At 40.6% G+C, this 25,424-nt stretch overlaps 1 protein-coding gene across 2 annotated transcripts in view; it reads right to left on the reverse strand.

Annotated features, from left to right (window-relative positions):
• BMPER (BMP binding endothelial regulator) overlaps positions 1-25,424 on the reverse strand; it is a 252,730-nt gene that overhangs the window by 197,023 nt on the left and 30,283 nt on the right. For both annotated transcript variants that reach the window (XM_059885635.1, NM_001077997.1), the window contains 1 exon segment: positions 20,706-20,805. In XM_059885635.1, coding sequence (XP_059741618.1) covers positions 20,706-20,805 — 100 coding nt within the window.

Consider the following 25,424-nt stretch of genomic DNA (forward strand, 5'->3'; position numbering starts at 1 on the left):
GAAGTCATAAGTGTGGTTTTCTAATGCAGGAAAATGTCACTAGAAGTCATTTCCAAAGATGAGTTCCAAAAATATTTTCAGAAATATTACATAAACAACCCTCCAACAAGAGAGAAAGAGAAAATTTAAGTTGTTGCATAATTATTATAGGTGAGGCACCGTACTTGGAATTTTCATATACAATTTAATTTTATTTTTATAAAAAGCACTCTAGGGCAGATAATATTTTACCTCTACTTTTTAAAATGATGATCCATCCATCAGCAGATGAATGGATAAGAAAGCTGTGGTACATATACACAATGGAGTATTACTCAGCCATTAAAAAGAATACATTTGAATCAGTTCTAATGAGGTGGATGAAACTGGAGCCTATTATACAGAGTGAAGTAAGCCAGAAGGACAAACACCAATACAGTATACTAACGCATATATATGGAATTTAGAAAGATGGCAACAATAACCCTGTATACGAGACAGCAAAAGAGACACTGATGTATAGAACAGGCTTATGGACTCTGTGGGAGAGGGAGAGGGTGGCAACATTTGGGAGAATGGCATTGAAACATGTGAAATGTCATGTATGAAACAAGATGCCAGTCCAGGTTCAATGCACGATGCTGGATGCTTGGGACTGGTGCACAGGGACGACCCAGAGGGATGGTATGGGGAGGGAGGAGGGAGGAGGGTTTAGGATGGATTTTCTTTTAATAAAAATAATTAAAAAAAAAAAATGATGATCCAATATTCAGAAAAGCTAAATTACTCTGTCCAGGTCACACAGCCACTCTTTATTTGAGTCCAAAGTCCACGTTCCATTTATTCACAGGGTCCTGCCAGATGCATGGAAGAAACTCAGAAAGTAGTAGCTCCCAGAGCAGAAATAACATTCCTGGAGAGGATGACATGCTGCCTTTCACTTGCTCATTTACATGATCCTTTAACATCATGTTCCAGTGATGTCTGAAAACCAGTATTATAGAGTAAAATTGGAAGAAGCAAGAGCCTATTCTGTGGATTTATGTTTACTCTGTTCTAAATGCCTTTACCTCTAGCTATGAACCATGCTGTGTCTCAGGCCTTTTGACATGATGAAGCCACAAATAACAAGGGCTCAAAAGATCAAATCCCCTTCATGGATCACAGTCTTGTTGTGGCAAAAGGGCTGTGTAACTCAGTGAAGCTATGAGCCATGCCGCGCAGAGCCACCCAAGACAGATGGGTCATAGCGAAGAGTTCTGACAAAACAAGGTCCTCTGAAGGAGGAAATGGCAAAACGCTCCAGTATTCTTGCCATGAGAACCTCATGAACGGTGTGAAAAGACAAAAAGCTATAGCACCCGAAGATGAGTCCCCAGGTCAGAAGGTGTCTGATATGCTACTGTGAAAGAGCACAGGGTAATTACTAATAGCTCCAGAAAGAAAAGTGGCTGGGCCAAAGTGGAAATGACGCTCAGGTGTGGATATGTCTGGTGGTGAAAGTAAAGTCCAATGATGAGATGGTTAGATAGCATCACCAACTCAATAGGTATGAATTCGTGTAAACCCCAGGAGATAGTGAAGGACAGGAAAGCCTGGCATGCTGAAGTACATCAGGGTGCAAAGAATCAGACATAACTTAGCAACTGAACAACAACAACAACAAAAATCAAACATCTCAGGTCCAAGTCATGTATTTCCCAAAACAGGAACATAGTTCATGAATTGGAGTACACAGGAGCAGTGTAAGAAAATAAAATTTATTTGAATACAAGAAAACAACCAACAGTCTCATAAGTTATGGCAGCCACAGGGAGAAGTCATGAATGGAATCCTCAGTTTCCTGAACATAATTTCAAAGACATCAGTAAAAATCTCTTTGATGAGCATAAAGAGTGAGTTACATTCAACACACATTTGAAATGCCATTTGTGGGACCAATATATTGCCCTGCATCATTTTATACTTTGAGTTACATATTGCACAGATGCAACCTTCATGGTTGATTAGATAGGATGTTTAGGGCTCACTGTAAAAATACTGTTAGAATATCTTACCATCTCCCTTTTTCTCATTTATATTTTGAAATAATTATAGATACACAGGAAGGTACAAAAAATCTACAGGAAGGTTACACCCACCCTCCACCCGGTCTCTCCCAGTTAATGTCTTGGGTCACAATAGTGCACTATCAGGATCAAGGAACACATTGCTTGACACTGATGTGGTCCACTGAGCTTTTTCAGATTTTACCGATTTTACATGCACTCATTTGTGTGTGTGTGTGTAGTTCTGTTCAGTTGAATCATACGTGTAAATTTGTGTAACCAGTCAACATACAGAACTGCTCTATCACTACAAGGCCTCTCAAGCTATTCACTTATAACTCCACTCACTCCACTTACAGCCTCCATCCCTAAGCCCTGACAACCAGGAATCAGCTCTCCATCTATGTAATTTTGTTATTCAAGAATGTTATACTTTTAAAAAGAATGTTGCATAAATCACTCTGTAGCCTTTTTATGTGGGTTCTTTTCTCTGAGAATAATTCCTTTGAGATCCATCCATGTAGCTTCATGGATCAATGTTTTGTTCCTTTTTATTGCTGAGCAGTATTCCGTGGTATGGATGTACCAGTTTGTTTAACCACTCCCCCACTGATGGTAGCCTCCAGTTTTTTTTGCCTATTACAATGAAAGCTGCTGTGAACATTTAAGTACAGGATTTTGAGTGAAAGGTTTTCACTTTAAGGTATACATAGCTCAGAGTGCAATTGCTGGGTTATATGGTAAGTGTATATTTAATTCTATAAGAAACTGCCATACTGATTTCCAGAGTGGCTGAAACATTTAGCATAGTCACCAGCAACATATAAGAGATTTTCCATATCTTTTCCAACATTTGGGGTTATCATGCTATACATTGTTTCTGCTGCTTAGTCGCTTCAGTCATGTCTGACTCTGTGTGACCCTATGGACTATAGCCTGCCAGGCTCCTCTGTCCATGGAATTCTCCAGGCAAGAGTACTGGAGTGGGTTGCCATGCCCTACTTCAGGGGATCTTCCCAGCCCAGGGATCGAAGCTGGGTCTCCAGAATTGCAGGCAGATTCTTTACCACTGAGCCACCAGGGAAGCCCATGCTATACATTATATGAATATGTATTTGCCATTTAGCTAAGTGAGAAATGATATCTCACAGTGATGACATTATATCTCACCCTCCTCCACCTAAACCTGGCATACACAAACTCATAATTTAACCAGGGGAACAATCATTCCAGTAACCTTCAAAGTTGTTGACCATCATGTGAGGGCTGATTCAGAATATGGATACCCAGTGGAAACAACCCAAATGTCCACTGATGGATGAATGGATAAAAAAAAATATGGTGTATATAGACAATGGAATATAATTCAGCCTTTAAAAGAATGAAATTATGATACATGTTACAACATAAATGAAGCTTGAAGACATCGTACTAAGTGAGATAAACCAGACACAAAAGGACAAATATTATGATTCCACTTATACTCCAGTACTCTTGCCTGGAAAATCCCATGGACGGAGGAGCCTGGTAGGCTGCAGTCCATGGGGTCGCTAGGAGTCTGACACGACTGAGCGACTTCACTTTCACTTTTCACTTTCATGCATTGGAGAAGGAAATGGCAACCCACTCTAGTGTTCTTGCCTGGAGAATCCCAGGGACGGGGGAGCCTGTTGGGCTGCCGTCTATGGGGTCGCACAGACTCGGACACGACTGAAGTGACTTAGCATAGCATAGCATACAGAGGTACCTAGAATAGGCAAATTCGCTGAGACAAAAACTAGAATAGAGGTTACCAGGGGCTGCAGGAAAAGGAGAATGAGGAGTTACTGCTTAATAAGTATACAGCTTCAGTTTGGGATGATGGAAAAAGTTCTAGAAAAATATTGCAGTGAAGATTGCATAACAATGCATTTAATGTTACTGAACTACACACTTTAAGATGGTAAATGTTATGCTTTGTATATTTTACCACAATAAAAATTAACAAAATACACAGATGCCTGGGCCTTGCCCACTGAAAATTGTTTCCCTTGGTCTGCGGTGGGACTGGAGCATCTGAGTATTTCACAAGCAGCCCTGGCAATTCTAAGGCACATTCAGGTTCAGCACCCCTGCGTTTTACAGAAGACGAAACCAAGGCTTTGGAAAGAAATCACTGAGTGAGAGCTGAGTAACTAGAAGTGGCAGAGGAGGGAACTGATTCCAGATCTAATTCCAAATCTAGTCCCCTTTCACTTCATTCTTCCAATGACTGAGAATCTTTTCAACTATCCAATCCACAGGTCCCAAGGCACACAAGCTCTCTGTCTAGATGCCTGAAAATATGACCCTGGCTTCTGCATTTAGCACTTCAATGTGGTCTTGCCTCTAGAGGTTTGAAGTTGTTACCTTGCATTCACAGCCTCATCCAGGTAGCCACACTGCAGTCACCCAAACCCTAAATATCAAAAGTTCCAACTGTATTTTTAAATCTGATCCCTCTGCTGGCTCCACGTATGGCATAGAGAATGCCCAGACATTCTCAGGGTATCAGGGGGCTGCCTCATGTGCTAAACATCAGCTAGTTGATGCCCAAGCATGTTTGCAGATAAACAGATACACAACCCTTTAACCACCAAGCAACTGGAAGCATAATTAGATGACTCTGGGGTAAATAAGCTCATCTCAGTGAAGGAGACACTCAAGTTCACGAACATACCAAGGTACTTTGTTCACCTTTATTATTACATCAGCCCTAGTAAAATGTGAGCTTCTCTGGCAGATAGATTTCTAAGGCAAACACACATTAGTTCTCAAGGTGAGATACCTGTCAAAAAGAGAACCTAAAACATTTGATCCTAAAAACCAGTTGTGCCAACTTCTAAAGAGACTGAAAGAGACATCTCTGATCAAAGCCCAATAAGACTGCTTCTAATTGTCACATGATGGTCATTTAAAACTAATAAATAGATGCACAGAGATTCCTGTATCTTCATAGAGTGATGTATCACACATACAGACATACTTTCAATTTTGCAGAGGCCAAACTCAGGCGGCAAATAAAAGAGACCCTAAACAGACGTTGGTAACTTCTATTTCAAATCATTGCTTTTCTGCAGTTTTTAATGATGCATTCCAACTTTCCACTTGGAATACCTACCTTTATTTTTAACTCCATGAAACAATTCTATTAGAAGCCTCAGAGGAGATAAGAATGTTTTGATTCTAAGACATGTCAAGATGATAGGCATCATCATGATTTCATTCCTGTAAGTGAAATATCAGAGCAGAGCAGGGAAAAATCATTTTAAAGGGCAGAGCACCTTACTCTCCATGAGCAAGTTAGAAGCAGTCACAGAATAGTTTTCAGAGCCACTGTAGAAAACTCAAAACCAATTTTAAAGTGTGTTTTATATGATGTCACAAAAGGAAGTATGTAATCCTGTCAAAATGACAGCAACTAGGAAATCTGAAGTCATAATTGGTGAAAGATCTACTAAAAATTATATTAAGGTTATCACTAAGTCTATAAGTATGAAACATACTACAGCTACCACCACATGAAAATACACTTAGGTTATGGTGATTTTAAGGACTTTTTAAAATCTCTATGGAATTCAGCAAAGAAACAGTAAGGCATCAGGAGTTTGGGAATGGTTTAGAGACATGCTGCCATTTTTTCATTTCTATTATCCATTTTTACTCTCTCCCTAAAATTCTCACTCAACTCTTTTAAAGTCCTGCTGAATTCCAAAATGAACTTAAGATGTATATGGCTCAACAGTAATATACTAAATACACAGTTGATTTCATGAGTCATGCACTAAATGAGGAAGACTGGAATTTGGTTCCAATTTTCCTTTCTCCTCCTTGCCTTTTTCCAACATATATTCAACTACCATGTGCCACGCACAGTGATCACAACTGAGAATACTATGGCCCTTCACAGAACCTCTACTACAGTGGGAGTTACAGAAAAACAAAACACTAAATAACAGTTGTGCCTAGTGTTAATTCCACAACAAGTAGCCACTGAGGCCAGGAAGTGATGTCTAAAGTGAGAGCTGAAGAAAGGGTAAAAGTCAACTAGATGACATTGGGTGGAAAAGCAGCCATGCAGTGTGAACAGTGTGTACAAAGCCCCATGACAAGAAGCATGCACAGAACCATGAGAGAAACAATGTCCAGCCACAGGAGTCCAGAACAAGAGGAGGCTAGAAAGATAAGTAGGAGCCAGACCTTACAGGGATGAAAGGGAATAGCCAAGGGTGAGCACTTTCCAGTACTTGCTGTGTGCAGGACCCACAAGGTATATTCTAGCTCTAAGCACCATTTATGACAGATGTTTCTACCTGCCACGCATACAAGAGCTTTTTCATGGCTCATACCATGGCTCTGAGTATGGTCGGTAGAGTCTAAGGTGACTCTCAGGACTTCCACTCCCTTATACATCCACCTTTTATAATCCCAAGAGTGGACAAGACTTGTGGATGTGATGGATGTCATTCCCATAATTAGGTTATGCAAAGACGAAGCAATTTTACAGGTGTAATTAAGATCCCTCATCAATTTCACTTTGAGTCATTACAGAGGGAATTTTTCCTGAGTGCACCTGACCCATTGAGTGAGCCCTTAAAGAGTCTATAGGTCAGAGAGACACTCTTCTGTTAACCTTGAAAGAGTAACCATTCTACAACCACATGGAATTGAATTCTAACAACATGAGCTTAGAAGATGACCTTGAGCTTCAGATAAAACTGTGCCCTAGCTGATCTTGACTGCAGCTCTATGAGACCCACCTAAGCTATGTCCAGAATTCTAACACATGGAATGATGAGATAATAAAGGACTGCTATTTCAGGCCACTAAGTTTGTCATCGGAGAAGGCAATGGCACCCCACTCCAGTACTCTTGCCTGGAAAATCCCATGGACGGAGGAGCCTGGTAGGCTGCAGTCCATGGGGTTGTGAAGAGTCAGACACGACTGAGCGACTTCACTTTCACTTTTCACTTTCATGCATTGGAGAAGGAAATGGCAACCCACTCCAGTGTTCTTGTCTGGAGAATCCCAGGGTCGGGGGAGCCTGGTGGGCTGCCGTCTGGGGTCGCACAGAGTCGGACACGACTGAAGCGACTTAGCAGCAGCAGCAGGAGCAAGTTTGTCATAGCTTACTATGCATCAGTAGAAAATACATCAACTGGACATTGGTAGCTGAAGGAAGATCTGTTAGGCTGGTAGCCATTGAAGAGGATTCCCACGTTTTTTTATATGGGTGCCAGGTCCACATTTGATTGCAATGCTTTGCATATGACATGATAGGAAACCAGGACCACTTCTCCGTAACAATGAGAAACATTTTCAATTTACCCACTTCAGAAAAGTAAATACTGATGCACCCAAAGTCAACAGCAAGACTTGGAAATCCAGTCTTCTAACTGAAAGGCAATCACAAGCTTTTCACTTAAACTGCCTTCCAAAGCCCATGAAGTCTAAAACTCAGAGGCTGTAAATGAAAGGACAGAAACAAATTTGACAGAGAAAGCAGATCTCTGTTTTAAGTCTTCTTACTAGTTTTAACAAGAACAGATTTTTGTAAAATATGATTTTAATGTTAACAAGATCCTTTCATACAAATAGGGTTTTGTTTTTTTTTTTTAATGCAAAAATAGCCCAGTTTATATTATGGGAAACCAATCTATAAAATATAACATTTTATACATATTTTTTCAGTTAGAGAAAAGGAAGGTGGAAAACAAACCCCTCAAGTTTTCTTTTTTTTCTTGTCCTTAAAAACACATTAACAACTTCCACTCAAATTTTGGGGGCTAAGTAGGTGAAATTAGTTATACTGTTAAAGGTTAAAATAGTTATAGGTTATAATACACATGCAAGCATCTCATAACAACAATTTCAAGAAATACATTAAGAATTCTCCTAAGCTCAGAAAAATCATGGTAAAAATGACAGCAGCACTGGAATCGAGTAGCTCAGTGATAGGAATGTTTTTCAGAGCAATGTAATTTCTTAAGATGTTTAAAGTTATATGTCAGAGGCTCAGCATTAAAGAAGGTAAGAGTTAAGCTAGCAGAGACTGCTTTCTGTATGCAGAGACTGACCCTCGAAGGATTCCCACAAATCCAGGAAATGGTTATCTCCAGGAAAGGGTACAAGGTGGCTAGGGTCGAGACTAGGACAAAGCCTTACTTTTACCATAGGATGCTTTTGTGTATTTTGAATTTTATGAATGGATTATCTGTTAAAAATATTTTATGAAACCAGGCATACACACAAAAGAGTAAAGCTCAACTAAATTGTCTCAGTACACTACAATACAGTTATGGATACTGAAGAGGAAAAGAAAGTAAGTTAGGGGTTCCCCAAAACAGGAGGTTCATAAGAAAAGCCATCACCTCCTAAGCCACATGTTGTTTCCAATACCTCCACAAAGTTTCACTTCCCACGTAATTCCTTTGACATTGCTGGTCCACCCAGAGTGTAAAAGTTCAGGGAGGCAGAAAGGGTGTGACAAAGACAACACTGCTGCAAAGTTGATGCCAGCGTCTCTCTGGTTCCTTCACCTCTCGAGCCCTCCTAATTCTCCAGGTCACTCCTCTTTCCTTCCCATCTAATGTGTTACCAGGAAGAAGAACGGAGTGTTTGGAATCTGAGTCCTGCTACTTCTGAGCAACTGTGCATCTTAAAAAAAAGATCTCTTCACCTCTTTAAGTATCTCTGTTTCCCAATCTGTTAAGTCAGAATAATAATAACCACCACCTCAGAGGTGACTATAATATTATCTATGAAAACTTAAAGACTGGAGTTTGTCTATTTCAAAATATTGTCTGAATCACCATACAGTTAATATGACTGATGGAGTATTAACTTCAAGGCAGGTTATACCTTATCTGGATATGAAACCTGGGGCAAACAGCATCCAGGTCAATCATATATAACAACCACCAGAGAATTTGGTCATGTCTAAAAGAAAGGAAAATAGAGGCTGGGGAAAGAGCTGCTCTTTTGTTTGGGCAGCAGGCAATACACAGTTAGGACTGCCAAAGTAGTCTGGTTAAAAGCAAACAACCAGATGGACACGAGTGTGGTTAACTCAGCCTTTCCATCTTAAAACATGTAAACAAGAGGACAATTTACTCTGTCAACACAGGGATTAATTATTTTTTAAGTTTTTTTTTTTTTAAGTTCATTCCTATATATGGAAATCAGCTGGCTCCCTCCAAAACAGCCACATAGCGATATTCTGAAAGGCATAATCATCTTCCAGGTCATTCTCAAAGCAATAGGCAAAGTAACCCCTTCTGTGTGAACCTGCACTATGTGAAAGGCAGTCTGTAATTAATAATACTCAATCTTTTACCATTATTCATACTCTTTGTTACTTTGGTCAGCACTTGTTCTCTGTAAATAAGCCTAGAACCTAGGATGGGTGTACAATTTTGGAAATCAGTGTGCAAATACTTATGTCGTGTCTCTTTCATTTTCTGAGACATCACAGGATATTTTAAAATCAAATATAAAAATTAAACTATTAAAAAACACAACCCATGGGATCACAATCATAGAAAAACAAGATGAAGCACAAAGAAATCAGAGAAATCAAAGGCAAAAGAAGATTGTGGAAAATAAATCCCACTCAACAAATGAAAAACTATGTTCTTCTATCTTTCATCAAAGTACTCTGGACCATTAATATTTTATGCTGTATATGAAGAAAGAGAATGGAATTGAACCTATAAAGGTTTGAAACACACCGTATTCACTTATGATACACTAATAACAAACATATTCAAATAACAAATACATTATTGTTCATGAAAGAACCCCGGATTAAAGAGTGGTTTGCAGTCCAAATAAATACAGAAAAGCTGCCAAAACTGTCTGTTTGACTCTCAATGATCTCATTTGTTTTTAATCAAACAATATTGAGTTTTTTCAAATTAGATTAATCTTTTGCCCAGTTTTTAAGCTATTTGGATAAAAATGCATAACAATTATTAGCATAAAATAATCTGACAAGTACACTGAAACATTTGCTTGAGAAGAATTCATTATAATTTACTTGCTTTTTATGTTTTAAAGAATAATCTGGCTTCATATAAGGTATAAGACCAATTTGGTAAGCAGTGTCATCCTATAAATACCTGGCACGGGATCAGTAAATACTTGAAAGAATGAATGAATGAATGGAACATATGAGCAATGTGACTAAAGCAAACAAGAACACAAATCCTTATACACACACACATAAACACACACAAAATCTTCCTAAAAATCCTTTTGGAAATAATGAGTTTTCATATTTCTAGCTTCAGCAGATTTACTCTACTGCTTCCTTTCAGTATCAACTTATTTTCTGAGGGAAATAAGCAGAAGCCATGATAGGATTCTTCATGTACTTGTCTGACTCCTCTACTTTCCTCCAAAGAATTAACAAACAAAAGCTTAAAAGCCCAGAAAATGGTATTTTAACAAGTTCCCTAGGTGATATGAGTGGAAGGCAATGACGAAGAAATATTCCATGACTTTGTGTGGATTATGACCTTCACCTGAGAGCTTCCCCCAAACACCCCTATTTGTATGTGATGAACCCCTTCTTGATCACAAAAATGGTCACCCCTTCTGGAAAGCCTTCCCCAGTGTACTCCACTTGTCCTCTGCTCTCTGGCATAACTTCCCTAGAGAACTTTGCCCACCAGATGGTAATTCTTTGTCCCTCTGGTACAGCAAGCTCCTTGAGGGCATGGACACCCTCTGGTTGACCTTTGGTCACTAACACCTTGGCAAATGAATTCAGTTTTCTGAGCCTTCAGTTTCCTCATATATAAAATGAGAAAGATAGAAATGGCCTTGCTGTTGTGAGGACTAAGTGATGAGCATAAACCAACTAACCCAGTGTCCAGCAGTGTGGGTGCCTTTGGGACCACTACTATGAAGGTAACAGACAGGATAAAGTTTTCAAAATCAATCAACATCTCACCACCTACAAGGCTTCAACAACACTATGTGGAAAGGCAAATGCAACAACTTTCTCAGAGTTCTTGGTAAATACAGAGAGGTTCTACTTTTTATCACACCAAAAGGTGAACGACATACAGAAGATCTTGTTTTCCTTTAGGAACAAGGTCATCAGTGACACTAGCCCCAAAGAATAGCAATGACCTGTAAAAACCTATAGGGAATGAGCATGGTCTTTTTGAATATAATAAATTGTGGGGGTGGTGGTTTAGGCACTAAGTCATGTCCAACTCTTTGCAACCCCATGGACTATAACCACCAGGCTCCTCTGTCCATGGGATTTTCCAGGCAAGAATTTAGAATGGGTTGCCATTTGCTTCTTCAGGGGATCTTCCTGACCCAGGGACTGAATCCAGGTCTTCTGCATTGCAGGCAGATTCTTTACCAAGCCACCAGGGAAGCCCATAATAAATATTGTTGTCATTGTTGTTCAGTTGCTTAGTCATGTCTCACTCTTTGTGACCCCATGGATTACAGCACACCAGGCTTCCCTGTCCTTCACCAACTCACAGCTTGCTCAAACTCATGTCCATTGAGATGATGATGCTATCCAACCATCTCATCCTCTGTCATCCCCTTCTCCTCCTGCCTTCAATCTTTCCCAGCATCAGGGTCTTTTCTAATAAGTCAAATCTTGGAATCAGGTGGCCAAAGTATTGGAGCTTCAGCATCAGTCCTTCCAATGAATATTTAGGACTGATTTCCTTTAGGACTGACTGGCTTGATCTCCTTGCAGTCCAAGGGACTCTCAAGAGTCTTCTCCAATACCACAGTTCAAAGGCTTCATTCTTCAGCACTCAGCCTTCTTTATAGCCCAACTCTCACATCCATACATGACTATTGGAAAAATCATAGCTTTGATTAGATGGACCTTTGTTAGCAAAGTAATGCCTCTGCTTTTTTAATATGTTGCCTAGGTTAGTCATAGCTTTTCTTCCAAGGAGCAAGTGTCTTTTAATTTCATGGCTGGAGTGACCATCTGCAGTGATTCTAGAGCCCAAGAAAATAAAGTCTGTCACTGCTTTCATTGTTTCCCTATCTATTTGCCATGAAGTGACGGGACTGGATGCAATGATCTTAGTTTTTTGAATGCTGAGTTTTATTTTATTTGTTTATTCTGTAATTATTTAAAAGAATGAAATGTGGCTCCACATAATGATAGATAAACTACGAACACTAATTAAAAATGTTCCCAAATATACATCAGTACCCATGTAGACATAAACATAAGCATAATTTAATATGGAAATTTTAAATTTCCCCAATTAATTTTTACCCAAATTTCTTAACAGATTGTCCAAGAAAAAATGTGCTGATAATATGCCTTCTCTCCATGCTTTCCCCTATTAGAAGTATCAAAACAAACAAAAAGTAGTAACTCCAAAGAGTCTTCAAAGGCCTCAAATGTGAGGTATGTTTGACAACTGGAATGATGAAAATAATGATATTTCTCAATGAAAAATCATTCTTAGAAATAATAGACATGTCATATATGATAAATCCACAGCAAACATTATCCTCAATGGTGAAAAATTGAAAGCATTTCCCCTAAAGTCAGGAACAAGACAAGGATGCCCACTCTCACCACTACTATTCAACATAGTTTTGGAAGTTTTAGCCACAGCAATCAGAGAAGAAAAAGAAATAAAAGAAATCCAGTTTAGAAAAGAAGTAAAACTCTCACTGTTTGCAGATAACATGATCCTATACATAGAAAACCCTAAAGACTTCACAAGAAAATTACTAGAGCTAATCAATGAATATAGTAAAGTTGCAGGATATAAAATTAACACACAGAAATCCCTTGTATCACTAACAATGAGAAAACAGAAAGAGAAATTAAGGAAACAATTCCATTCACCATTGCAACGAAAAGAATAAAATACTTAGGAATAAATCTACCTAAAGAAACAAAAGACCTATATATAGAAAACTATAAAACACTGATGAAAGAAATCAAAGATGACACAAATAGATGGAGAAATATACCATGTTCGTGGATTAGAAGAATCAATATAGTGAAAATGAGTATACCACCCAAAGCAATCTATAGATTCAGTGCAATTCCTATCAAGCTACCAACGGTATTTTTCACAGAACTAGACCAAATAATTTCACAATTTGTATGGAATACAAAAAACCTCAAATAGCCAAAACAATCTTGAGAAAGAAGAATGGAACGGTAGGAATCAACCTGCCTGACTTCAGACTATACTACAAAGCTACAGTCATCAAGACAGTATGGTACTGGCACAAAGACAGAAAAATAGATCAATGGAAAAAAATAGAAAGCCCAGAGATAAATCCATGCACCTATGGACACCCTATCTTTGACAAAGGAAGCAAAAATATACAATGGAGAAAAGACAATCTCTTTAACAAGTGGTGCTGGGAAAATTGGTCAACCATTTGTAAAAGAATGAAACTAGAACACTTTCTAACACCATACACAAAAAAAAACTCAAAATGGATTAAAGATCTAAACATAAGACCAGAAACTATAAAAATCCTAGAGGAAAACATAGGCAAAACACTCTCCAACATAATTCACAGCAGGATCCTCTATGACCCACCTCCCAGAATATTGGAAATAAAAGCAAAAATAAATAAATGGGACGTAATTAAATTAAAAGCTTTTGCACAATGAAGGAAATATAAGCAAGGTGAAAAGACAGCCTTCAGAATGGGAGAAAATAATAGCAAATGAAGCAACTGACAAAAAATTAATCTCAGAAATATATAAGCAACTCCTGCAGCTCAATTCCAGAAAAATAAATGACCCAATAAAAAAACTGGCCAAAGAACTAAACAGACATTTCTCCAAAGAAGACATCCAGATGGCTAACAAACACATGAAAAGATGCTCAACATCACTCATTATAAGAGAAATGCAAATCAAAACCACAATGAGGTACCATCTCATGACGGTCAGAATGGCTGCCATCAAAAAGTCTACAAACAATAAATTCTGGAGAGGGTGTGGAGAAAAGGGAACCCTCTTACACTGTTGGTGGGAATGCAAACTAGTTCAGCCACTATGGAGAACAGTATGGAGATTCCTTAAAAAACTGGAAATAGAACTCCCATATGACTCAGCAATCCCACTGCTGGGCATACACACCAAGGAAACCAGAATTGAAAGAGACACATGTACCCCAATGTTCATCACAACACTGTTTACAATAACCAGGACATGGAAGCAACCGAGATGTCCATCAGCAGATGAATGGATAAGAAAGCTACAGTACATATACACAATGGAATATTACTCAGCTATTAAAAAGAATGCATTTGAATCAGTTCTAATGAGGTAGATGAAACTGGAGCCTATTATACAGAGTGAAGTAACTTAGAAAAACACCAATACAGTATATTAATGCATATATATGAAATTTAGAAAGATGATAATGATGACCCTATATGTGAGACAGCAAAAGAGACACAGATGTAAAGAGCAGACTTTTAGACTCTGTGGGAGAAGGCGACGGTGGGATGATTTGAGAGAATAGCATTGAAACATGTGTATTATCATATGTAAAATAGATCGCCAGTCCAGGATCAATGCATAAGACAGGGTGCTCAGGGCCGGTGCACTGGGATGACCCTGACGGATGGGATGGGGAGGGAGGTGGGAGGGGGGTTCAGGATGGGGAACACATGTACACCCATGGCTGATTCATGTCAATATATGGCAAAAACCACTACAATATTGTAAAGTAATTAGCCTCCAATTAAAATAAATAATTTAAAAAAAAAAAAAAAGAAAGAAATAAGAGGCATATAAAATAGACGCTTTTGAACTGTGGTGTTGGAGAAGACTTGAGAGTCCCTTGGACTGCAAGGAGATCCAACCAGTCCATTCTAAAGGAGACCAGTCCAGGATGTTCTTTGGAAGGAATGATGCTGAAGCTGAAACTCCAGTACTTTGGCCACCTCATGCGAAGAGTTGACTCATTGGAAAAGACTCTGATGCTGGGAGGGATTGGGGGCAGGAGGAGAAGGGGACGACAGAGGATGAGATGGCTGGATGGCGTCACTGACTCGATGGACGTGAATTTGAGTGAACTCCAGGAGTTGGTGATGGACAGGGAGGCCTGGCGTGCTGCAATGCATGGGGTCGCAAAGAGTCGGACACAACTGAATGACTGAACTGAACTGAACTGAAAATAGCCGCTCTTTTTCATCTAGCCTATATTCTAAATTCAGTTGATCCTGTAATTGCAGTTCATCACCCTGGGTTAAGATTTGCAAAAATAGCATCATTCAAGTCTTGATTTGTTGACAATTGTCAGTGCTTTCTACATATCATTGAAAAACATAAAAGTAATGTCTGGCCCTCAGCTAGGTTCTTTAAAAGGAGCTTGATACCATTTCTCACAAAACCACAGAAAGGGAGAGAAAAATTCCCATTATAATATGGGAAAAATCTAGAACAGGAAAAACTTGGGACAAGAGTGTGCATGTAGCATTCTCAAGTAAATAATTGGTTACATGGGCAGTGTAGGGGCAATGTGGCTATATGGGCAAGATTTTAAAGCAAAAACAGCTGTAGAGATATTTTTACAAAGCAAATAGCAAATGAATAAGTACTATTTAATTTCATTTATGTAAAAATTTATGCTCAAAATCCTCCAAAGCTAGGCTCCAACAGTATGTGAACCAAGAACTTCCAGATGTACAAGCTGGATTTAGAAAAGGCAGAAGAAGAACCAGAGATGAAATTGCCAACATCTGTTGGATCATAGAAAAAGCAAGAGAATTCCAGAAAAACATTTACCTCTGCTTCATTGGCTACGCTAAAGCCTTTGTGTGGATTACAATAAACTGTAGAAAATTCTTCAAGAGATGAGAATACAAGACCCACCTTACCTGCCTCCTGAGAAATCTGTATGCAGGTCAAGAAGCAACAGTTAGATTTGTATATAAACAATGGACTGGTTGGGAAAGGAGTACATCAAGGCTGTATATCGTCACCCTGCATATTTAACTTATATGCATAGTACATAATGTGAAATCCAGGGCTGGATGAAGCACAAACTGGAGTCAAGATTGCCGGGAGAAATATCAATAACCTCAGATATGCAGATGACACCATCCTTGTGGCAGAAAGCGAAGAGGAACTAAAGAGCCTCTTGATGAAGGTCAAAGAGGAGAGTAAAAAAGCTGGCTTAAAACTGAACATTCAAAAAATGAAAATCATGGCATCCGGTCCCATCACTTCATGGCAAATAGATGGGGAAACAATTGAAACAGTTTATTTTCTTCAAAATCACTGTGGCTCCAAAATCGCTGTGGACGTTGACTGCAACCATGAAATTAAAAGACTCTTGTTCCTTAGAAGGAAAGCTATGACATACCTAGACAGCGTATTAAAAAGCAGAGGTGCTACTTTGCCAACAAAGGCCTGTATAGTCAAAGCTATGGTTTTTCCAGTAGTCATGTATGGATGTGAGAGTCAGACTGCAAAGAAAGCTGAACACTGAAGAACTGATGCTTTTGAACTGTGGTATTGGAGAAGACTCTTGAGAGTCCCTTGGACAGCAAGGAAATCAAACCAGTCAATCCTAAAGGAAATTAATCCTGAATATTCGTTGGAAGGACTGATCCTGAATCTGAATCTCCAATACCTTGGCCATCTGATCTGAAAGAACTGACTCATTGGAAAAGCTTTGATGCTGGGAAAGATTGAAGCATCACTGACTCAATGGACATGAGTTTGAGCAGACTCCAGGAGATAACGAAGGACAGGGAAACCTGGCGTGCTGCAGTCCATGGGGTCACAAATGGTTGGACATAACTGACTGAACAACATATAAAATAAAACCACACATACAAGATCACATATATATATATAAATGTTTGTATATGTAATAAACTGGAAAAGGTCTGGGAAAGACAATAAATTGATAACAATTGTTATTTCTTAGAAGATTCAGTTTTATAGAAAATACTTTTTATTCCCTCCTCCCCTGATGTTAAGTGGGAAAAGAAAATAAAACAGAAATAATACAATTCGATGGTAAGATACCAACTGTGTGTGTGCTTAGTCTCTTCAGTTGTATCCAACTCTTTGTGACCCCGTGGACTATATATAGCCCATCAGTCTCCTCTGTCCATGGGATTCCCCAGACAAGAATACTGGAGTGGGTTGCCATGCCCTCCTCCAAGGGATCTTTCCTGACCTAAGGATCGAACTTGCATTTCCTATGTCTAATTGAAGAATCCACCTTCAGTGGGTAAAGAATCCACCTTTACCCACTGAGCCTCCAGGGATGCCCAAGATATCAACTAGGTAAACACTTTTACATGGGAAAAAAATACAGGAAAAATATATCAAATATCAACAATCATTTATTACTTCTGGGTGGGAAGATTATGAGTAATTTATTTTCTGTTTTTCCACATTTTAGCCAATTTTTAAAAGCTTCTTCAGTGATCATATGTAACTATTCTAATCAGAAAAATAGAAATAAACCAGTAGCTAAGAGCAAATATAACTGTGTTTCTTAAAACCCAGGAGACAAACATTGTATTATGGAGTAGAAATTGAGAAAATAAAGGAGGCATCTTTAAGATCCCCCTCTAGAGCCTGACAGGTCAGATGTACTCAGGAGTTTCTATCAGGAAGGTCCATCTTGAGGCAGGCTGAGGATTTTGACCTCCCCAGAAGGCCTTGACTTTACTGTCAGAATGAGAACTCGGGGGACTTCCCTGTGGCTAAGACTCTGTGCCCTGGGTTTAATCCCGGGTCAGAGACGTAGACCCCACATGCTGCAACTAAAAAGAGACTCTTCATGCCACAACTAAGACCTGGCACAGCCACATAAATTAATTTTTAAAAATGGAGAACTCAGGACACTGAATTCAATGGTCTATGCTTGGGTCCAGTTCCATTTGAGCAGGCTTATCTAGAGAATAATGAATACTCAGGAAAATTATCCCTCTCCCTTAGAAGATCAGGATGATGGGAAGAAAGAATGATGATAAAGGAAACAGCAGGACAAAAAGGAAAGGAGATTACACACTAGAGCAACCCAAGGTGCCCCCTGTCCCATGATAACAAGAGACAAACTGAAAGCCTTGGGCATGGTCCCTTCACACATTCTGCTTCCACCCTGTAGCATACAATTATCTCTCACTGCCGAGGCTGCCTTGCAAGATGAAGCTGGCAAATTAGCAGTTAAAAGATAGAGAATGAAATGGAAGAGGTTCTTTAAGGTGCTGCTGCTGCTGCTGCTAAGTCGCTTCAGTCGTGTCCGACTCTGTGCGACCATCCATAGACGGCAGCCCACCAGACTCCTCTGTCCCTGGGATTCTCCAAGCAAGAACACTGGAGTGGGTTGCCATTTCCTTCTCCAATGCATGAAAGTGAAAAGTGAAAGTGAAGTCGCTCAGTCGTGTCCAACTCCTAGCGACCCCATGGACTGCAGCCCACCATGCCCCTCCGACCATGGGATTTTGCAGGCAAGAGTACTGGAATCAACAGTAAATCAGACACACATTAATTCAGCAATGTATTCTTAATTGTGTCTACTTTATCTGACCATCAGCTTGGGAGATTCCTAAGAAATTACTATTTCAAGTCTTGCATCCATAGCTCTCCAAAGTCATGTGAGTAAAACATCTGACTCCCAACTCCATAGGAAAGAGGTGAGAAGTAAATGACTGATTACTCCTATTCCAAAAGGCTTCAGAAAACACATTGTTATAGTCAAGTCCAAGGTATTTATAGAGTACCCACTATATTTATACTGAGAAATGCTTACATGCCAGGCACTGTGCTTAACACTTTGTTTCTTACCATTAGCTACCTCTCCAACACAATTGCTATCTTCGTTTAACAGGTGAGGGAATGCAGCAGAGAGAGGCTCCACGTCTCTACTTGCTCAAGTGGAAACCTTGAGGTATTAGTTTCTCGGGCTGCTGTGACAAATTATCACAAGCTTGGGAGCTTAAGACAACAGAAATGTATTCTCTCACAGTTTCAGAGACTAGAAGTTCCAATGAAGGTGTTGGCAGGACCATGCTCCATCTGAAGATTCTGGGGATGAACCCCTCTGGGCTTTTCCCAACTCTTGGTAGCCAGAGACATTCCTTGACTTGTGGCAACACAACTCCAACCTCTGCCTCATGCATTTATTTATAGCCTTAAACATTATAGTTTACTCTTATAATTATAGTCACTCACAAACAATTGGGCATTAATTCTTGACATGTGGACTTCATATAACAGTGTGTGCTGAAAAGTTCAAACTCAATTGAGTATAGAGACTTGGGGGTTGTCACTAGAAATGGTGCTTTAGTTTACCTGGTTTCTAAAGAACTGCTTTTGAGAGCTCTACAGAAGAGGACCCTTTCTTGCTGCTCCAAAATTGCATTCTCTTCTGTGAGGGCAGAAATCACCCAATCAAGATCTCTTTCAGAGGTCCCCACCCAGGCTGCATATTAAATCCCCCAAGAGCTTTTCAAAAAGACAGATGCTAAGCTTCTCTCCCCAGAGCAAGTGAATAATGTGAATCTCAGCAACACAGCCCAGGCATTCATACCTGCTTCTCTCATTACATGGCCACCTCCTCTGTGTGTCTCTGTTTTCTCTTCGTATAAAGACACCAGGCATAATATATCTGGAGCCACCCCTAATCCGGCACGACCTTAACTAATTATATCTCCAAAGATCCTATTTCCAATTAAGGTCACATTCTGGGGTTCCTAGTGGATTTGAACTTTTGGGGAACATTCTACAACCCAGGATGCATCTTTGGGGTGAGAAATCTCTTTGCAACCCAGGACTGTTGGATCAGACTTGGCAGTGTGACTCCAGAGCCACATCCTGAAGCACTGTGCTCATTTTGATGTCTGCAGGACCACACTACATACACTAGGCATCATCACCAGATCAAGATCTCTTTCAGAGGTCCCCTGGTTCTTGTCCTGAGGAGCTGACAATCTACCGAACACAAACGAGACAATGAAGGAGAAAAAGCACGTCACTGAAATGTCTGTGTAGCCTTCTGATGCCATGGAAACTTAGCTATGATGTGATGGATGAGGGGCTGGGGCACCTTGAGCACTGGCAGCATCTGGGCAGGTTGGGAGGAAAGACCTGAGTGAAGGCAGAAACAAGGCTGGAAGAACAGGTTCTAGAGAGATGGGCATGCTGGAGAGTCACAGGAGATGGAGCGGAGGGTGGGGGTGGGGTGGAATAAGAATATTTAAGGATGTTTCAAAGACAAAGGGAAGGACTTCAGTTTAATTCAGAAGAAAAAACTTTAATAGGGGCCAAAATGATACAAAATGGTCTTAAAGACTCCTCTGGCAGAGGTAGGCAGGGCAAGCTAGAGCCTGGAAAAACTGAGTGCTGAAACTTCTTGACAAAACAGGTTTGTGTGTGTGTGTATCAACATGCAGGGGCATCGTGTTTACATCTCTTCCAGGACATTTTAACAATTTGCCTCAGAAAATAAGCCAACGATGCAGATGCTCTCTATGCTTTCATCCCCCACTAGGAGATTCCTCCTTACCACCAGCCCCCCAACACTCACTCGCTTCCCTCTTGACACCCCCTTGCATCCCAGCCAAAAGCTGAATGAATAGAAAGGTGAGAGGAAGAGAAATAAAAACGCCTGCAGGAACAGCCAAAAAAAGGCAGCCAAGACATAAATCACCTTTGCACCGCTCGCAACAGGCTCCCCTCTGCTTGATGGCCAAGGCACAGTCTCTGGACAACACTGGGCACTTCTCTCTCTTACAGGTCACTTCCTTGTTCTAGGCAAAAAAAAAAAAAAAAAGACACATTTGAAATCAGCTTCAAACAGAATCCCCAGAATCCTAGCACACAGTTGAGCGTTTCCCAGCTTCCCTCTTCCTATCTTGCCTTCATCTTCACGAGACAACTCTGTGATAGCCAACGAGATTTTGCTCTTTCTGGAGCGGCTATACCCATCCAGGAACAGATTGAGATTGGAGGCAGATGAACAGGATGGAAAGTCCCTTCTTGACCAGCCAATTTAATAGATAACCAAACTCTGAGAGACAGAAGCTTTCTTTTGCTCTACCATTTCTTTCTGGTACACACTATAGAAATGATAATATTTGTGTAAATCATATTTTGCCCATTGGGCTACCTGGGCCAGGACTGCATTGTGAGAACAAAAATATTTGCACACGGCCGTCCAACTATCCTTAATAGTAGAGTGCATTAAAATGCAGCAATCTAAAGTTCCAACTCAAATAATGACAAAGTTGAGTATTGAATCGGCTCAGTAAGAGAAAAAATAATATTCCCCATGCCAAGCAGAGACACAGGCGTCAGTGTTTTATAGCTGTGGGACAGCTGTACTATATTAGCACTTATGCTAATGAAAGTGTAGTGAGTATTTGCATCTTGTTTTTATCCAGAAAGGTTAGCTGTTAAAATGACTTTAAGATCCAAACATGATGCATTACCTGTTTGCAGAACAAGATGTACATAAACCAAAAATACTATGTCACAACACTTCCACAAGACTGGGACTGGAAAAATGTCTACTAAGTGCTAGGTGAGTAATCATTCTTATTAAACTCCTGGGAGATAAATATCATCACTCTCTCATTTATGCACAGGAAGATTGCTGTTCCAAGTAGCTCTATTACTTTTTGAAGATCATGTAACTTTGCAGTGGTAGAGGTGGATTTCAAAATTGAGCTCACAAACGTACACAAGGCCCACCTCCTACCCTGAGTCAAGGCTGGAATGACCATGTTCATCACCTGATTAGAGAGGAGCAACTGACCGGCTCTCTTACCTCGAGATGAACACTCTTGGAACATGTGCAGGAGACATGTGCAGGAGACTCAGCCCTGACAAAGACCTTGGGAAGATTCACAAGTGTACCCAGTGGTCTTCAAAGCCAAGAGACTAAAGAAGATCTCTCCAGTTCTATTCTAGCACCAAGGAGAGATGTAAGGAGTGTCTATAAGAGTTTGAGTGTGTGTGTGTGTGTGTGTGTGAGAGAGAGAGTGAGAGAGTAGGTGGGGAGGGATGGTATGTTGGGGACTGGGAGTCCAAGTTCAGCCTATGCACCAAATTGCAGCTCTAAATCAGTGCTAAGATAAAACAAGTGTCTACTAAATACACCTATCATTTAGTAGACACTTGCTACAGTCTCAATCTTGCTGTTGTGACACAGTATTTTTGGTTCACATGCATTTTGTTCTACAAACAGGTAATGCATCATGTTTGGATCTTCTCAAAGTCATTTTAACGGCTAACCTTTCCAGATAAAACCGAAGATACAAATGCTCACCACACTTGCATTAGCATAAGTGCTAATATAGTGCTTCTCTCCAGTCCCCTGGGAGTTGCAGAGCCTCTCAAGGCGCTCCCAGGGTCTAATTCGAAAATGAATCCAGACTGTCATCTCCTCCCTTTATGAATGAGCAGAATCCCTGAAAGTCCCAGAACTCCACACTCTCCAACTCACCCATCACCTCTCCCCTAGAGTGAGGTACATGGAGCCTGGGGATGGGTGGGCCCCGCCATCCCAACAGCTCCGTTTCTACACGGTCTTGTTGTCTCAGTACCCTGATGGCTTTGCAAGGCCACTGAAGCATGGGAATAATGAGCCCACCCCAACCAATGTTGCTCAAACATTCCCACTGGATGCCACACACAGAAAATGACCATCATTTCCAAGGCCAATGGTAAACACTGTGACGGGGTCATCCCAGGATCTGCCTGGCCACTGAAAGAGTGAGCATCAGTCTTCAACCATTGTACCCATTCCTGCAAGGCTGGTAGACAGACTTCTAGTTTTCTCATTTACTGATTATTGGTGTCTGATCAGAAGGTGTGGTTGAGCTGAGTAATCCAGTCTCCTTTTCTTTCCCCATTTTTGGCATATGTTATGTGATAAGAGTTCTCATAGAGAATCTCACCAACTCCTTAAAACACTATGAGGCAGTGATTCTTACCCTGGGCTGCTAATCAGAACCCGTGTGCAGTTCTTCAGAAAGCCTGGCACTGTCTCCCAGCCCCTGAAACTCAGATCTGATTTCTCTCAGGACCAGGCTCCCCAGATAATTCCAGTGTGCAGCCCAGGCTGAGAACCACTGCCATGAGAAGAGTGTTCTTCCTGCCTGCAAGACCCAGGTGGGCTCAGGAGCTGTCCACAGTCCCAGAGTGAATGGCTGACTCCAACCTGAACCCAGATATCCTGGCTCCGAGCCGGGCAAAGCTCCTTCCCTCGCCCTCTCTGTTTCATAATAAAGGTGGCATCATGATTCACTGTCAGTCTCAACCCTGTGATTTATGTTCATACTTTCTTCTTAAATTACGAATGTAATACATAGTTATGGTCACCTTTCAAACTAAAGGAGTATATTTTTAAAAAAATTATAGTGCCCTTTAACCACCACCAAAGTAATCAAGAACATTGATCAGGTATATACGCTGCTCGGCATGATGAACATTGACTCAGTTTCGCAAAGAGCAGTTACACAAAACCATAGTTTTGATACCAGATGTCCCCACCCAAGGCATTACCTCAGAGCATCTGTTAAATCAGCTTTATGCATTCAGCACACCTGGCTTCTGCCTTAAGGAAAAGGCACCCTCAAGTACATCTCCTCTCTAAAAGGAAAACTCCTTAGACACAAGGAATTAAAAATTCTAAGGGTAGTCAGAGTGCATGTGAAGTCCAAATTTGGGATCTAATCAACAGGAAGACACATACTCTTACATGTCAGAACTCTGCTAAATTAGAAACCCAGCAGGCAGTCAAAAACCATAGATCCAAGATCCATAATAAATAGCTTGTAATTACAGTTCAGCACAAAAGTTATTTCAACCAGATGGTTTGTAGATTCACATCTGGAATTTTTTGTGTACACACACACACACAGAACAAACCTTAACCTTAGCTGTAGGTTTAGTGAGTTTTTCCCCACTTCTGATAACACTTGGGAGGTTTTTATTTTCTACCAAGGGTCATGTTGGTACAGAGCTGCCAGATCTGATCATTTCCCTGTTGTCTGGTTGCGTGGATGCGGAGCACAAGCTCAGATTCCCAGGCCCTCCAAGAAACAAAGAAAAACTTCAGAGAATCACTGGTGAAAGGCTGATTCCTCCATCCCCTTAATTGAGTCCAGCAGCTACAGAGTAAATTCAAGCACAGGTTAATTAAGACCACTCACTTTGCTTTCCCTGATTTTGCCAAAGGACAAAAACACTGGTCTTCAAGCCAGCTGCTCTGGTAAGAAGGGGTACACACACAAAGACGTACCTTCAAGACTCCCTTTCCATTGGCCACCTCACCACACGTGCACCAAGCGTGCTCTGCTCTTACTCAAGATCACAGCTCATTCAGTTCCTTTTTTCATTCAAGAAATGTTTTCTGTTACTGATTCATGCTTACCGAACACTTTCTATGCATCAGGCTCTGTGCTAAGAGTTGCATATGCATTATTTCACAAAAAAAATCCACATCACCCCCATTTTATAGCTAAGGAACCAGAGTTAGTCAGCTTGCCCAAGCCCCACAAAAGGCAGATCTGGAATATTGGTTTGGCCCAAAATTTCGTTCAAGTTTTTCTGTAACATCGTATGGAACATTGGTTGGGGTAGGCTCATTATTCCCATGCTTCAGTGGCCTTGCAAAGCCATCAGGGTACTGAGACAACAAGACCGTGTAGAAATAGAGCTGTTGGGATGGCGGGGCCCACCCATCCCCAGGCTCCATGTACCTCACTCTAGGGGAAAGGTGATGGGTGAGCTGGAGAGTGTGGAGTTCGGGGACTCTCAGGGATTCTGCTCATTCATAAAGGGAAGAGATGACAGTCTGGATTCATTTTCGAATTAGACCCTGGGAGCGCCTTGAGAGGCTCTGCAACTCCCAGGGGACTGGAGAGAAGCACTATATTAGCACTTATGCTAATGAAAGTGTGGTGAGCATTTGTATCTTCGGTTTTATCTGGAAAGGTTAGCCATTAAAATGACTTTGAGAAGATCCAAACATGATGCATTACCTGTTTGAAGGCATGCACTTAAATGCTGCACCAACTATTTCCCAGGCATTCGGGATACTAACAAGAACTAAAGAACATCACAGCTCCAAGGCCCCAGGGGAGACTGGTGCCTTGCAGGTGGTTCCACAAACGTGAAGTGAGCGCACTGACAAGAGCTGAATAACTCCAAGGTGCTTTGTCATCACCAACCATGAGAAGGTCCACAAACACCAGCTTCTTTCTGATAACAAAGAAAGATGCACTATTTTGGACATGGATAGTTATCTGTGCCTATCACATCGCTGATGGCTAGGCTCATATCTCCAAGTAAATCTTCCCCAAGATTTCAGCTTGAATTTGCCTCTTCCCAAATCTACGCCACAGAAATGGTGGTAAAAATG

The sequence above is a fragment of the Bos taurus genome, chromosome 4 (assembly GCF_002263795.3).
Source record: "Bos taurus isolate L1 Dominette 01449 registration number 42190680 breed Hereford chromosome 4, ARS-UCD2.0, whole genome shotgun sequence".
Classification (NCBI taxonomy): domain Eukaryota; kingdom Metazoa; phylum Chordata; class Mammalia; order Artiodactyla; family Bovidae; genus Bos; species Bos taurus.